Raw genomic sequence first — 16,395 nt, 5'->3', positions numbered from 1 at the left:
CTTGCATGTAAATGCAACATAATCCACTGTACCGTTATATGGCAGCCGAAATAATTTTGCATGTCGGAAAGAGCGCAAAGAGTAAACGAGGTCGGGGTCGCGGCGTGGTGTCGGGGTAGGGGGTGCGACAGAAATGGCAAAGGCACGAAAAATGCATACAAAAACCCGCTTATCTGTGTATAAATGTGTGTGTGTGTGTGTGTGTATGAATGAATGTAACATCAAACCAAAAGATACGCGACAGATAAGAGTGAGGATGTGAATACGAAGAAGGCATTGTTCGCAGATTTCGAAGAGGAGGATGTCCGGGGGGTGGAGGGTTGAGGAGACGAGTGCCTTGGAGCTGCAGCCAAAGTCTCGCCTCGGGCACCCAATGTAAACTGCTTAGCCTCGGATCGTTGCACTTATTGACATTTTAAGCTTAAGGACATGCTTAATATCCGCAACGCGTTGTGAAACCGACTGCGTCTGCTGCCTCCACTTACACGCAACGCCAGTGCATGTTTGGCCGCCGGCACAATGGAAAGGAGTCAATAAGCTCGAAGAACATGTCATTTCTAATGTAAGGAGTTTTTTATGCACAAAAAAAGTATAAAGAGTGTACAAACAGTTTTTTAAATAATCGTACAATTTCTTTCCTGCGAATACAATATAAACTGTGGATAGAAATTTGTGCATTTTCCAAATTACATTTCGTTTGCTTCTACTTCTGATTAATGAAATGCTTGTCTTTAAGATGCAATGATTTACATTTCTAAAGCTGTTTCTAGCTGACTAAAATTAATATTAGACAAGCGATTGAAGTAATTGAAAAGCAACATGTCTCATAAAAAAGTTCTTAATTCTTCCAATTAGTAATGACATAAAATAATTCGATTCCTTCAACTGCAAAAGCAAACTGCAAAAAATAATCTAAGTCTTTCAAGTATTAAAATAAATTGTGCAATATATGGTTTCTTTTGTAAAAAGAGCGATTTTAAATATTTGAGATACATTTAAATTTTAAATATATCTTAGGCAAAGTACACAATAATTTAAATTTATCAAACGAATCTAAAAAATTCTAAGTTATATATGCTGCCAATTGCTTTGACTCTTAGATCGGCAAGCTGCCCGTCTCAAAATGTAGAGTATCTAAATACCTTTCTGATTATCCTTTGTGATTCACTGCACACTAATGCTGTAAGGTATAAGCAAGAGAAAAAATAGAATCCTATTCCTATTCCACTGTTCGCTTCTTCGTCTGTTCTGTTTGTGGCCCTCCAAGTGGGCACTGCTCCAGCAACAACAACAATAACAACAACAACAACAATCCAATTGCCATCGACAGATACTGCTACTATGTCCTTATATGCAAATCATACAAGCCACATACTTTTGCCCTTTTTACACCACTTCCGCTGGACGCTGCTGTTGGTGCGACATTGGGACTGACGGCGGCGCCATTTGCTTCCGTTGCCCGCACTCGACATTTATGGAGCTCATCATCATCGTGCCCATCTGGCGGCCACCCGGCCGCATCGCCAACTACTTGCTCGTAATTTTGTTTTCAATCAGTAGCTGGCTTGGTTGCCTTTTCAGCGCCAACAGGCCGAGCAGATACGAACAGACACTGTCCCAGCTCTATCCGGACGGTTGAGTTCTCCGCGCGCTCTCTGCTCTCCAACTGGCAAATTGTGCGACTCTGTGAGGGCATCTGTGTCTACAGAATTGTTTCTCTTGTTGTTGTTGTTGCTATTGTTGTTCTTTCCTACTGTCTTTGTAGGTTCGTTGCTGTTTTTCATGTTTGTCCGCCTGCCTGCCACTTCTTATTGTTGGCTCTGTTCGCTTGCTTTTGTAATTTTTTCCACATGTTCACGGCTTGAATATTTTATGGGCCTAAGTGCTTTCAGTTAAAGTCCTTCGCATGCTGTCCTGTGCGTTTTTCGCCTTGCACCGTGCAGAGCAAGGACGCACATAAATTCATTAGATTAGTTTGCCTTCTGCCTGGGCAATGGCTCATGGCTCATGGCTATTGTTTCTTCGTGGCCAGTTCAAAAAGTTTACTTGTTGAGCTTACATACCTGCAATGAGAATGAAAAAAGAAACCAGTTACATATCATTTTTTAGATACGCGCAGGAAAGAACAAATAACAGTTTCATTTACTTAGCAAAGCTCAGAATATGGCCCCATCTGTGAATTGGATGCGTATGTGCACTTATTCATTATGAGCACGTACTCGAAACCGAACGTTAAAGGCAATATGTTTGACTCAATGAAAATATTCTTATGCAAATTGAGGATATCTACAGAAAGTGTTCGTGTAGATAATTTGAATTTAAATTTGCGTATCAGTAAAAGTTGCACCTCATCTTAAGGAGCCGCCAATCAGAGATAGTTTATTTTTTCAAATCAAATGTATTTGTTCTGGTAGTTTAATATCGTTATTCCACCTGAATAGTAGATATATTTCTGAAAATATTTGCATTTTTTTATTTTTATTTAGTTTATTTAGTTTAAGTTCTCTATTGTATTCATTTCTTTTTTTTAATGTACATCGACTGCATTGTTTGTCGATGAAAAATAAAAAAAAAAAAAAAAAAAATTTTAAATGTTTGAAATGTTTTTATGCTCGAAGGCAATATCCGTAGTGAATTTTTTACCATCTAAGCCAAGCCAAGCCAAGCATTTGAGATCAAAAAATAATATATATTATTAGAATTGCCTTCTAACTTCATATCCAGATTTGGACAAACGAAAGTTTAATTGAATGTGATTCCAGCTGAATTGAGTTATTCGACTAACCCGACTACTTTCCGAAGCACACTGTTTTAATTGACATAATAGAATTCGTCCTTGTGCATGCCTTCATTTTAAATTGGGAAAATATTTAATTTCGCATTTGTGTTGTTTTTTGTCATTTAGTCACTCAAAGCACGGACTGAATTAGCTTTGCGGACACATTATTCTGAATGGAAAATCATTTTGATCTTTGGGAAAATTGTTTTCTTGGGCACGCTTAGTTAATTCTTTTAGAAAAGTTTTTGCCACACACAAACGTGATTGCTTTGCTGAATACAGAATGTTATTAATTTACCACATCAAATGAATAAAAGAATGCCGGAATGGATTACTGTGTGAACAAAATAAAACAGACTTAGACAATTATTATATTTTTATCAAACCTTTTTTCCAGTACTTTGTAAACTTCTTATTTCGATTCGTTGGGTGAATTTCATTAGCCGTTCATTTCATTTTAAAAAGCAACATAGTCACTCCTTCCTCTTCCTTTTAATGGCCACTCTTCAGCAGGCTATAAAGTGCGACCCAAAATCTTCCAATATACGTATTTAGCAGGCCATATTCCTCCGTTTGCGCCTTCGCTCTTACAGCTCTTACAGCTCTTACAGAAAAACTTTAGCCGTCATTAACACTTGAAGTCTACCCATATAGTCTGCACTTTAAATGTGTTCAACTAAATAGCAGAAGTGCCGGAACTTGAGAGTTCTACCAAATCTTTGTTTACATTTGCAGCAAGTGTTTTTGTAGAGTATGGCTTGCGTTTCCAAATAAAAATGCAGCGTTTATGGCTGGGAAGGACTCGTCTCGGAGCGTTCAACTGCGTTCGAAGCTGCTTCAGTTTGGAACAGGACCAAGCTGCTGGCAGCTCTCACTGACACACGTTCCAGCTAGTGAGTGTCTGTGCTTGTCGGCCAGAGTCCGCGTGCGCCCATTAACGCTTTTTTATCTGTTCATAAATTTTAATTTTACCAAAACACTCGAAGTACGTGCGGCAAAATGGCGACTGGTGTGCTTGGCTCGCCACAACATTCAACTTGAAGTGAGACTCACAGCATTTTTTTTCTTTGCTGCTCTTTGCTCATTTTGCTGGTCCTTTGCCTTACGCACACGTACACGCACTCGCACTCGCACATACAGACACGTTTCTTGCCTTCTTCATTTTGGGTAAGAAAAATATGACTTTGTGGTGGTTTTCAACTTTTTTCCATGCCTTCCATCTTTTCTGCAACGTTTCGCCTTTTGGCTGCTTTTTGTGCTGCCAAGTCAAGAACTCGTTGCCTTCCTTTTCGAGCTGGAGCTGTAGCTGGAGCAGCATTTCCAGCAACGCTTGCGGGTTTGTTTATCGTCCTTTGCATCTCATTGAACTCGTTCCTGCTGATGAACAGAGGCAGTCCTCAAGCCACCCCCAATGCTTCATTTGCTTCATCTGGGTCTCATTGCCCTCTTTCCGCTTTCTGCACTTGTCCGTGTTCTTGTTACTCTTTGCGTGGTGTTCTTTCATTATTCATTGCATATTTAACCTAATTAAAATGAATTATATGAGCCAGGTTGAGAGCAGGCTTATCCTTGACCTGTACAGCTTTATTTTTTCACTTATTCAGGCTTATTTACCATGGTAGGGCACATTTTATGCCATTCAGCTGTCCAAGGGTCAGATTAACAATGGGCAGAAAAATGTAGGATTACTGACCCATATATGCGCATTATGTGTGTCTTACTTAACCCCCCGGTCGGAAGTTGCTCAGCGCTGACGAAGTTCTACCAGATTTTGGTGGGATGCAACTATTTTACGTTTAATGTTTAATTTTAACTTTTGTGCAAGTTTAAGAAGCCATTAAGGTGAGTATTATTAACCCTTAGTCCGCACACCAAACCGTCGTTAAATAGGCAGTGCCGTAATGCCGTCTTTAGGTTACAATACACTGAGTTACGATGGCGCAAGGACAAAACTTTTTGCGTAAGTGTGCACCTGAAGTGCTTGGTAGAGTCGTATTCACGTTGTTGCCGTCATTAATGTCGACTGCTCTGAGTCCAATCAAAAATTAATGCTTTACTTTGGCTTCGTTCATCTCACATTGCCTCATTACGAGGCACAACACGTTAGGGGACAGCGCGTCCCAAAGGCCTCATAATTAACAAAAAGTCAACGTATGGATTTGTGTCAAGCCAAGCGCACGCCCTTGGAGCTCCAACGCCCACCACATTCGAGCCTCCTCCACTGGACATTCTTCATGTCCTTCAAGCTTTAATGGTTTTTGTTTCGTTTCGTAATGGGGTTGGGCTCTGAGCTAGGACTGGGCATGGGCACGTAAACATAATTAGATGAACATTTAGAGGTCGTTAAATGCCGCAAGTAACAACAACAATGCTTCAAAGAGCACAACTAGCATCGACTTTGCAGGCACAGGACCCGCATGTTGCTTCTCGGTCGAGCGTGGCGCCACTTATGGGTATTTGCATTCCACCAAACTGGGCCAGTCGAAGCACAAGGGTTGAGTACCAGTGCATGCCACTGGTTGCTGCAAAGGACGAAGGTTATCATAACAGCACCCATAGCACCCACACCCCTTACCTCCACTTACCACTTACACAAATGGCTATGTGTGTGTGTGTTTGTGGGACGAAGTGGTTCAAACAACAACATGTAAATACCATTAGCAGTCTCTGGTGTTGAGTTACTCGGCGGGGCGTGCTTCTTGGCCGTGGCACGGCTTGGGCGTCCGCATCTGCAAATAGCTAGCGAGAACTCACTCCGGCACCGGCACCGGCTCTGGCACCGAGTCTGGCACCGACTCTGGCACTGGCTCTAGGTCTGGCAGTGGCACGCGGTGCGAGCACACTTAAAAACGTTGTCAACGACTTGACATTGTTTCAAGAGCGAAAAATATGACTTTTTAGCATGTTGTAGATAATGGCCAAGAAGAAGAAGAACAGCTGAAACAAGAGCATCATCTGCAAAAACAACAACCGTTACATCCACGTGACCGACGATGAAAAAACGTACGCATTTCTCACATTTATCGCAATTTAAGAATGACCCAAGTTCGTAGTAGAGTGAAGCACACTCGTCTAAATGGAATCATTTTTTAACCAATTTAAAATATGCTTTTTACATCTTCCCTAAGTGGACTTCAGTATCTTCCATTTGTAATGCTTTTGAAGGGTATTGAAGAATTGATTTGCTAGCGAATATAAGGCGCAAGTTGAAGGTTTTCAATGCATTTTTAAAGGCAAATAATAGAATCGCATAAGGGAAAAATTGAATAAGTCTTAAATGATTTGGAATCGAAACGAAGACTTACCTCAGCAAATTATAAATGCAATTTGTGTTAATCAGAATTTAATAGTTCTTTGTCAAATTTTTGTTACAGAGTTGCAATTGCGAAGAAATGTGAAATATTTCTTAACTCTATGGGACTGAAGTTCGTGCCTTGCTCACTCTTTTTATTTTATTTCAGTTTAAAAGCACATTGCTCAGAGATTTAATGTGATATAACCTTTGAGTTTAGTTATCGTCCGATATACATACATTTGGTGTGTTGTTTAGGAGAATTTTTATGATAAACATGAATTTCTTAAAAAAAAAGTTTGAACAAGTTTGACTTAATTATAGAAAATTACATTACTAATTTCTGAATAAACTGTAATATATATATGGTACGTTTTTGGTCCCGTATGTATTATATAGCTTTACTTGGCAACAAGGGCGTAGGCAGCTTTTACCAAAGGGGAGCCAAAAAATGAAAATTTTGATTAAATAATGCACGATGCATTTAAAAAATATCTTATGCATATGATCAATGAAAAATCTTCAACAAATCCAACTCAGATCCATTTTAAGGCAAAATAGGGCGTTATAATGCTGAACGTGTGGTCGACTGTATATGGCAAAAATTTTTGTAGGAGGGGAAACGGCTCCCGCCGGCTCCCCCCTCCCAGCATACGCCCTTGCTTGGCAATAGTATGCTTTAATCTCAAAAGCAGAAACATTTTTATTTTATAAGCAATGTGGAGTTTTTCAACTTCAAGGGGCTTTTCAATTATTCACACTTATCTGTTTTTATTTATCATTATTGTTAAATAAATTTAAATTCATTTCAGTCATTTCAACAATCAAAAATTCTTTGAAAACAATTGCACAGAATTAAATTTTGAAGATGAAGAATAATGTGAAAATGGACAACAAGCTTGTTAATTTGTGTCATGGCAAAAAGGCAATATATTATCCTTACTGTCAGCATATTTCAGCGCCGCGAGTATTAAGATCTAGGGAGCTTGCTAAGGCAAAACACTTTTCAACTGAATTGCATTCCCACCTCCGCGCAACTTCAGGTCTCCCTTTTCATTATAGTTAATTGTCCAACTCACCTTCAACTAATTATGAATTATGAATGAATTCATAGCGAAATGCTTGCCCTGAGCTGAGCTTTTTTTTTGGCTTGGGTTTTGAGGCAGCATGCGTCGCAGTCTCAACCAATATTAATTGCTTTAAAAGCTTTCCTGCCACTTCCTGTCAGGCTGTTCTTTCGTTGCATTTTAAAATAATTTTGCATATTGGCGCTCACTCTTCATTATCGCATCGCATTGTCCGCCACGTAATGTAAATTAATAATCGGAATATGCAGAACATACCATCTGATGGAGGGGGTGGGTGTAAGGGTCGTAGGTCGAGTGAGGTTGAGGTTGAGGGATGGAAGAAATATAACAGCCGTTCACTTCAATTTGTGGCAAATGCGCCAAAGCTATAAATAAAATGGAGGGCGTGGTGGGCGCACATTCTACGGCGGTATTCAACTTTAATAACAGAAAATTAAAATCGTCGATGGCGATGACGATGGCAATGGCAATGGCAATGGCGACGGTGATGCCACAGTCAGGGGCGTGGCGTGGGCGTGCGGAGGGCGGAGAGCGGAGGTCAGCTTCTGTCGCTACCATTGCGGATTCAATTAAATTGTGCTTTTTTCTCAGCCAAAATGCATAAAATTCATTTCTCTTTTCAGAGCAGCGTGCACTTTCTTTTATTGCCCACAGTCGCCATGGTCTTTGTCCTTCGTCCTGCGTCCTTTATCGTGAACGCAGCGCAGTGCCACTTTTATGGCCACTTGCCGAATATGAAGCGTGAAGTGAGGCGCGACCAATATGTCGGAGCGGGCAGGAAGAAGGCGGCGGCCATATTTGTCGCTATCTATCTCTCTCTTCTCTTTCGCCTGCCCCTCTCCCACATTTGCGTTTAATGCAACAGCAACAAATGTTTTATTCGCCAGACAATAAACAATAAATGCAAACACGAAACGGCGCTACTCCGGAAATCTCTGAGCCGGCTGGCCGTACATCTCGATGCAGACGCTTAATGCTCTTCCTAAGTGAACGGAACAAGTGGAATGTCGAGGACGTGACGTCGCCGTGTGTTGCCGTCCCCGTTAATTAGAAATTCAGACTTAATGTAGCGTATTAACTTTATTGGCTCATCTTGTTTTGCCTGCTCCCAGGGTTTTTGTTTTTGCTTTTTTATGTGAATCGAAATTCCATGGCTAAGTAAAGTGACGCGACATGTACGTGGCAAGAGATTTTTGTCGTTAATTTTTCCTTTTAGATGTAATAGCACATTAACAAAGCGTTTATAGGCGGCAATAAAAAGATCGAATTATTGCAGCAACACCAAGTTTTTTACGTAGCCGAATCAAAGAGTTGAACACAAAATTCATTTTTCGAGCTGAATTAACTTTGGCTCTTTCATTTGCAGGCATGAAACAATACCTTTTTTTATATATTGTTTTATATTGTGTTTCTCAAATTCTGGCACGTTCCCTATTTTGGGTTACATTGCGCACATTTTCAGGGGAAACTCACTTTAACAACCGCTCGCAAAAAGTGAGACAAGTTTTAACACCGTTTCGCATTTTTTTCCGCATAAATCAAATTACTTTAATTAAATCCGTCTGGTGTGAAGAGCGTAGAAAGTATTTGTATGTTTGTCAAAAATAATTCCATTATTAATATTTCTATAAGCAATAGTTGATTGTACACGAAGGTATTCAAGGTATTCTCTTCTGTATGAACGCAAAATTGTTACTTGGCTTATACAAGTTTTACGGATTATTTTAAAAAGGACCAGTTGTCGGGGCAGAAGGCAACTTTCTTAACACTTTCAACCGTATGCCGTCAGTTGTCATTTATTTTTCTTACGCTCAATTTAATCCCTTACTTATTTTGTATCTTGCTAGTCTGGCCTCTTCCTTCTGCAGCTGCCGCTCTTGCATTTCACAACCAGCTCAGTTTCGCTTTCAAACTCATTGAAATCGTATTGAAAATGTCATCTGCTCAGCTAACTGTGAGCATAAGAAGTCAAAGGATACTCTTGTTGACCAATACTGTAAGGATAACTTGTGATGTCAGCATCCAAGTATCAGAGACAAGTAGAGAATCTAAGAGGTATTAGTATTTATATATTGCTAATAAATAATGGGGGGCATGAGAGCTCACATGTATGTGTTGTATTGTGCGGATTTGTATTCAATTTTCTGGCTCATTTCTTTTGAGTTATTATTAAGTTATTATAATCAAAAAAATAGTTTCATTAATGCTTTTAAAATGCTTATGAAATAACTTGCATTTTTCATTAGCAATGTATATATATATAATTATTTTCTTTTTTATTTATTTATTTATTTTGTTTTTTATTTATTTATTTATTAATTAATTAATTTATTTATTTATAAGCCTAATCCAGCGTTACAAGTATTGCATTACTTTTAAATTATTACTCCAGTCATTACAAATTTAATTATATTGAGCTTATTATTGGGGTATTTTCGTATTATTTATTTTATTTTTAACATTAAACACTTCTTTTTATTATTTGTTTGTACCCGGCACTGGCTATAGTCAATCCCATTGTTTTGTTTGAAAGGCATATGTTTGGCAAAATGCATAAAAGAAACAATTTTTGTTCTTTCGGCAACAAATGAGCGAAATGGCTGACAAAGTGGGCTTTAATGAACGAAACTCATTTGTGTAAAAGGCACAAAAGGAGCGCGCGTGGCCATTAAAAGGCATAATAATAAATACTTATCACACACAAAACACACGGAGCCTGGAAACATGTCGTAGTCGCCAGGCTTATGTTCCCATGGCGCGAAACGCAGCCCAGTATTTGTGTACGTCTGTGAGTGTGTGGGTGAGTGGGTGTGTGTGAGTGTGTGTGTGTGTGGGTAGCATATGGAGGGGGTAAATGTCGTAAAACAAATGTAAAGTAAAATTGTTTTCTCATCTGCCCGCCACGACGCCTTCGAACTCTGTTCTCTATGCATGAGCTCCTCATATGGAAAATGGAGAAACCGAACACGGGCCCAACTCCTTTTGAGTGTATGTGTGTGTGTGTGTGCTTAACGAAATGACGACAAGAGCAACGGAAGCGGAAGCGGATGTGAAAAGTGCAGTCATAAATGCGCCGACGCCCTTTATGTAAAACGTTAATAATTGTCGGCCGGATGTGAAGAGGGCAGGGCAGCCTTTGAGACTAGGCGCCGTTTTGCGACGCTTACGAACGCTGTCAGAAGAGCGCGAATTTCACATTCGCGAAAATTTTCTTTTATTTTATAGCCCGGGAACGCCGCAGCAGCTTCTCTGCTGCTTCCTTCGACTTCCCCTGACTCCCGACGTCTTGTAATTATGACAAATGCCAAAACATTGCGTGTGGGCTTATATATATGTACGAAGTATATACGAATACATATATGTGTGCGTGTGTATGTGTTTGCAAGCGTATGAGGATATGTCTGTTGGGGATTGCTGATTTTGTACTTTGCATGTTTTTGTGGAGATTTTAGTTGAAATCCTCGAAACATAAACATAAAAATCCGCATTACAAATCCGCGTTGTTCATCTTGTAAATCAAAAATGCAGACACCATTTTTCTTTTGCTCGGTTATTCTTTAGGCTTATGAGTTTTATTATTGCTTTTGGGTTTCTAAACTTATTTATGTTTCTTGTAATCAACTTTAAATGTAATTATCAGTGCACAATTAAAAATTTTTTAATGCATACATTTCTAGCTTGCTGCCCTGGAATAATTGTAAATAAAACAAAGCTAAATATTAAAATGAAATTTATAGAAATACTTATATTATATGTATATAATTTAAAATCTATTCTATTGTAAAAAAGTCATCAGATGTCTTAGAAGAATTTAACAAAACATAAACATACAGCTATTTGCTTGCCACGAGCTCTTTTCTAAAATTCCTTAGTCTGTTATGTGGAATTTTTGAGGAATCAAAGTATTAATTTTAGTGAGAAGTATGCAAGTTTTTTCTTTGATTTAAAATTCTAAAAAGTATAAGTAGGAATTTCCCTACATCGTAGTATCAAATTCGTACTGTCAGTTAAACATACATATAGTATATGGTATATTTATTTATTTTTGAAGTAATCAACTCCTCTCACCATGAAACGCATACACGCCGACAACTATGCGCCCAAGTATAAGAGTGGGAAGTGGTCGTGGGATCATGCATCGGATCGCCTGCAGTTCGAGCCGCACAACGACTTGGAGAACTCGCGGGAACGTTATATCATAACGAATGGTTACAAGTTCCTGCGCACCATCAATCAGGAGGAGGAGCTGATCTTTCGCCAGGAGTTTCTGCGGCCGCCCACAACCTTTGACTCGGACACGGTGGTGATAAACGATATACGGGACCTCGTGCTTTTCCTCATGCCATCCGAGTTTCTGACGAAGCGCTTTCTGGACTTTATGCACAGACCAGCTGTTCACCGACTCCTGCATGCTCTCATCATATATTTTGAATACTTTTTGCGCATGGTGGAGTTTGTGCTGATACGCCGAGACGAGCTGGCCGGCAATATGGGGCAGATACAGAGCGAACAAACAAACGACATGAAGCGGATATTCTCGATCTATTTGAGTCAGTATCGTATGCTCGTGGCGCGCAACTACAGCGTTATTGTGAAGGGCGAGGGGGACATGCACAAGTTCTATCACATGAAGGAGATCGTCAACATTTCGGCCACGATCCAGGACAAGTTCTTTCACGAGCAGTTCCTCGCAGTGACCACCCAAATCATTTGGATCTCTATGCATCGGCGTGCGTACAATGTCATCGAGATGGAGATTGCTCGACTCTTTCGCTCCGAGCACTTTGTGAAGCATCGTCCAGAATATTTGAGCTTTACGCCGTCGGAGCGCAGTCTGCTGTACGGGCGTAACAATAAGATCGTGAACTACCGTACCCAGGTGTCGCCTCTAATACAAGAACTGCAACACGTGCCCGACGAGGATCTGCCCATACTGTGGATTGGGGAGCGCAAGTATCGCGGCACAGACTATCGCATAGCGGAAATCGAATTGGAGTACATAACGCCGGGTCCGCAGCTGCGTATGATCGATGTAGCGCACGGAATTCTGGGCAATCCCAAGAACCTGTACAACACACTTCTCGAGCTGGATTGGCCTTCGGTGCGCTACGCCAATTTCACACAATTCCATGATCCCTACCACATTGTTCGCCAGCCTTATCTGCGCATACCGAAAATCGACGAGGAGGCAATGCGCCGGATGTCCGAACACTTCCCACATTTCTACAAAGTGTATCGCATCTACGAGCCGGTTACTGAGCAAATGATGCAAAAGTGGCGACGTCGCGACAAGGTCATCAACTTCTATAGCTCCGGTGGACTGCTCACCAACATTTGGGTGCGCTGCGAAAAGGATGTTGCCGAACGCTCCTATGGCCCCAGTGTCGCCCACATTACTTCGAACTACTTTAAGGTTGTTAGTCGGCTGCGTAAGCGACAGAGCATCGATGCAGACGATCCGTTCAAGCTTCAACAAAGTACCCAAACCATTGGATTACGTAAGAAACAAGCCAATGCGGATGAGGAGCACTACTTTGATCCCTAAAGGACCCAAATATCTGATTAAAGACAACAGAAAACAGCTACCTCAAGTTCTTATACAAAGTCGATTTGGCTGCTCCCGAAACATGTATTAAATTATATATTTGCAGAAATATAAATAATAATATTAAATTGCATGAGCCTTCTAAAACATATTGTTATCTAGATTACGCTGCTAAAGCTACATAAAAAATTGTCCCCATGAGATTTTGTCATTTTATTTTATTCTTATTTTATTTATTTATTTATGTCAACAGACATTGACTGTCGACATAGGAGGAAAATATATAAAAATTATAAAAAGCATCTTATAAGGTAGAAAAGCCTAGGAAGGAGAAATCTAATCCAATTACAATTATATCTAATAATCGCCTACGACCGTCATATACTGGAAGAGCTTTATGCTTTTTTAATAAGTTTACTTTCAAGCAATAAATGAAACATTGGCAGATAAAAAGTAATTAAGAAGAGAAAAATAGTTATCGATAGAGTTGGGTTCAGTGAAAGAAATCACAAATATACCACAAAACATATTTAAGAACATAACAAGTTTTGCAATTATACGTTAACCAATTCAATTAATAAAATTAATAATAACAAAATGCTAGGTTTTGATACGCCTAAACCATTAACCATTTAAAAGTCCATCGGCGCTAGTGAGCAAACGGCGAGTTTGGAATTTCCCCAAAAATTCCGTTCTATGAATGAGTTAGAATAAAAGGTTTTATATACACATACAAATCAATGCAGAAGATTCCTTAAATTGTTATATATTACTTAATCGTCAAGGGCACTGAGAAACTCTTCAAGAATAGTTCTGCATTTGACTTCAGAAATGATTGCAATTTTGGGAAAAAAAAGTGACCGCCAACTACACCGAACTATGTTTTTACACGACTTTGATTAAATACGGTTTGAACATTAAAAATTACATGTACACCTAATTCTGTTTTTGCACTGGTTTTACTTACACGATTTTGATATAACACGGTTTGAAAATTAAAAATTGCATTTATATTTATTTAGAGATATGGAACCAATCACCTATTTTTGCATATGATCGATGTCTTTTGTTACTTGGTTGTTTCTGGAACTAATCTACCATGCAAAAACTGAATTAGGTGTATTGTTTTGACTTTATTCCATCTGGGGCGATTTAAAATAACCCAAAATAAATTTTAAAAAACACACACACAGCTGGCAAACAGCTAGAAGCCATTCTTAAATGGGTCGTCATGCACATTATATAAATGATTTAATAAAATAAACAAAAATCCTTGTTTTTTCACTGATTTTAATAGGTTTTAGAGACATGGAACCAACCACCTATTTTTGCATATGATTAATGTCCTTTTTACAAGGTTTTTTAGGAACCGAACTAACCTGTAAAAACAGAATTAGTTGTAATTGTGCCCATTATTTTGATATCTTTTGATTTAACAACTCAGTAAATATAATTCTCGAATTTAATTAAATTTGTTGTCGATTATTACAAAGCAATTTCCATATGCGACTCATTGAACAATAAATTAGCATATTAATTGTGTTTACCTGCATTGCCAATCGAGTGGCCCAATCGCACAGCTGCACTGCGCTGTCGCGCCCATCAATATTTGTACTACTATGCTCGTATGAGGTCCGTGACAATCGCATTAACGCACAGAGCCACAACAGCAGGGCCCCAAATGCGCAATGCCATTTATTATCAGATTTGGATTAACAAACGGAATCTGATGCACTCCACTAAATACTAAATGTAAACATGTTTTCCGGTGTTGCGCCATTAGTTGCTGGTCGGCACGTTGGCACAGCAACGAACGACAACAACAATTCTAGCTAACACTTGCCAATCCTATTTCCGCAAATTAAAAGATATCACTTACAGCAAAATAATTTTCCAAACCGCAATTTTGAGGAGGAATGGTTGAAGAGTAGGAGTGGAGTGGAGTGGAAAAGGACACCAACATTTTTGGCTGTGAAATGCTGCGACTATTTTTGCTTGAAGCGCGTTGTTGACAACAAATTGAATTAGGAACGCATTTTCCTGGACAAAAATGACCACACAACGTCAGCGAAGGGTCCAAGGAGGGGGGCTGGGGGGCCATGCAATACATATTGCATATGATAGTCACCGTCGATTTCGGCACCAGGGTTGGGAATTGGAGTTGTTGGGGCGTCGCCATACGAACGTGAACAATGACAAACCGCACAAATTCAATTTAAAGTTTGTATTCAGAACAAACTACAACAGCAACAACCATGTCAGCTCGTAAAGTGTTGTGTGTGGGTATGTGTTTATGTGCGGATGGGTGGATGGGTGGATGGGAGGGGTTTGGGTCGCGTATGCATGTAATTGGAAAATATTGAACTGTGAGGCGCAAGGCGTGAGGCGGGCGAAGTGAAATGTGCAAGTGAAGGAGCCTCACCAACAAAGCCAAGCTTATTTATTATGTCTCAGTGCGGCACTCAACTCAACTCTTAAAGTGCGAAGAGCGGCGGCTGCAGCTGATTGCAAAGGGTTTTTTGGGTCTTTGTTTTTGTGGCGTTTATTTCAAATTCAATGGAGAGGGAAACAATTGCTTGCGTTTTGTTGCTTGAAGCAGGAATTTAGAAAATGGAAAACAAACAAATTTTGGGAACTTGCCTTGAATGGAGCTGAGCATGTCTATGAACACACCTATACACAGAAAAAAAGACAGGATTGCCGATTTACCAAAGAATACTTCTTGTTTAACAATTCTTGTGGAACTGTGGACTGCAAACAGCTTGCCTTTCAATGAAATAGTTAGTAGTTAATATGAATTCAATGAAAGAAAGGGAATTTTATATTTTTGATGATCAAAATTCTAATATATATGTGTAGTTGAAGTTAGATTTTAGAAGCAACTGCCTCAATGGCGGAACAGCAAAAGAAATGAAATGATAAGAAGGAGATCACATAAAAATGATAACCTTTTCTCTAATAAATACACCAATGTGTAACATACGCAAATAACAGTTCTGTTTGAGAGAAGAATATCCTAAGAATATATGGGTATGTATTATTCATTTTTAGACATTTTTGAAGAAACTATATTTTCACATTATAGTAAGATGTAATTCCCACTGGTCACAATTTTGTTTCAAAGATAATGATAATAGTACGAGTGAAACTAATAATAATGGTTATCAGCTATCTCAGTTGGGTTCCAACTTATAACTTTTGTAAATATATTTAATTATTAACATTGTTTCCCCCAATTACGCTTTCGTTCACCTGCTATTAAACATCATTTTCTAAGCACTTGAATATACTTCAATTAATTGTTACACAAAGGCCAAATTAGTTACGTTAAAGGCACAAACTCAGTCTGTGTGTGACTCCGTCAAACAGTCAAGCAGCACATGCTTCGTGACTCTGCAAAGTTGAATTGAGTGAGGGCGCACAAGAAGAACTGGCTTTTGAGTTTCAGGCAAAGTATTTACCAAGTCCTTAGCACACGCACGCACACAGGCACATATCCAGCTTAATTTTTATCTCGCTCTCCTTTCGGCTGACGCTGCGTATGCGCAATTTCGCAGTTGAGTGTTGACATAGCAATTTGCATTACGCTAACAATTTCCTTTGCTGTACAAAGTGCCCCGGAGCCAAAAATTATTTAAATGCGGTTGATTTCCATCATGTTATATGCGCATAAACTGTTTGCCAAAGAATT

At 39.3% G+C, this 16,395-nt stretch overlaps 2 protein-coding genes across 2 annotated transcripts in view; one reads left to right on the top strand and one right to left on the bottom strand.

Annotated features, from left to right (window-relative positions):
• LOC115622279 overlaps nt 1–16,395 on the bottom strand; it is a 120,989-nt gene that overhangs the window by 50,890 nt on the left and 53,704 nt on the right. The window lies entirely within an intron of this gene.
• Nucleotides 11,130–12,832, top strand: LOC115623228. Its single transcript, XM_030517476.1, has one exon. The coding sequence runs from the start codon at nt 11,229–11,231 to the stop codon at nt 12,702–12,704; it is 1,476 nt and encodes a 491-aa protein (XP_030373336.1). The 5' UTR covers nt 11,130–11,228; the 3' UTR covers nt 12,705–12,832.

This window comes from Scaptodrosophila lebanonensis, unplaced genomic scaffold (genome assembly GCF_003285725.1).
Source record: "Scaptodrosophila lebanonensis strain 11010-0011.00,11010-0021.00 unplaced genomic scaffold, SlebRS2 tig00000043-arrow-pilon, whole genome shotgun sequence".
In the NCBI taxonomy this organism is placed as follows: domain Eukaryota; kingdom Metazoa; phylum Arthropoda; class Insecta; order Diptera; family Drosophilidae; genus Scaptodrosophila; species Scaptodrosophila lebanonensis.
This window is presented reverse-complemented; position numbering and strand designations above follow the sequence as displayed.

Bases quoted from the DNA above. Each gene is read 5' to 3' on its own strand.
- LOC115623228 (XM_030517476.1), top strand. From the start codon at position 11,229: ATGAAACGCATACACGCCGACAACTATGCGCCCAAGTATAAGAGTGGG.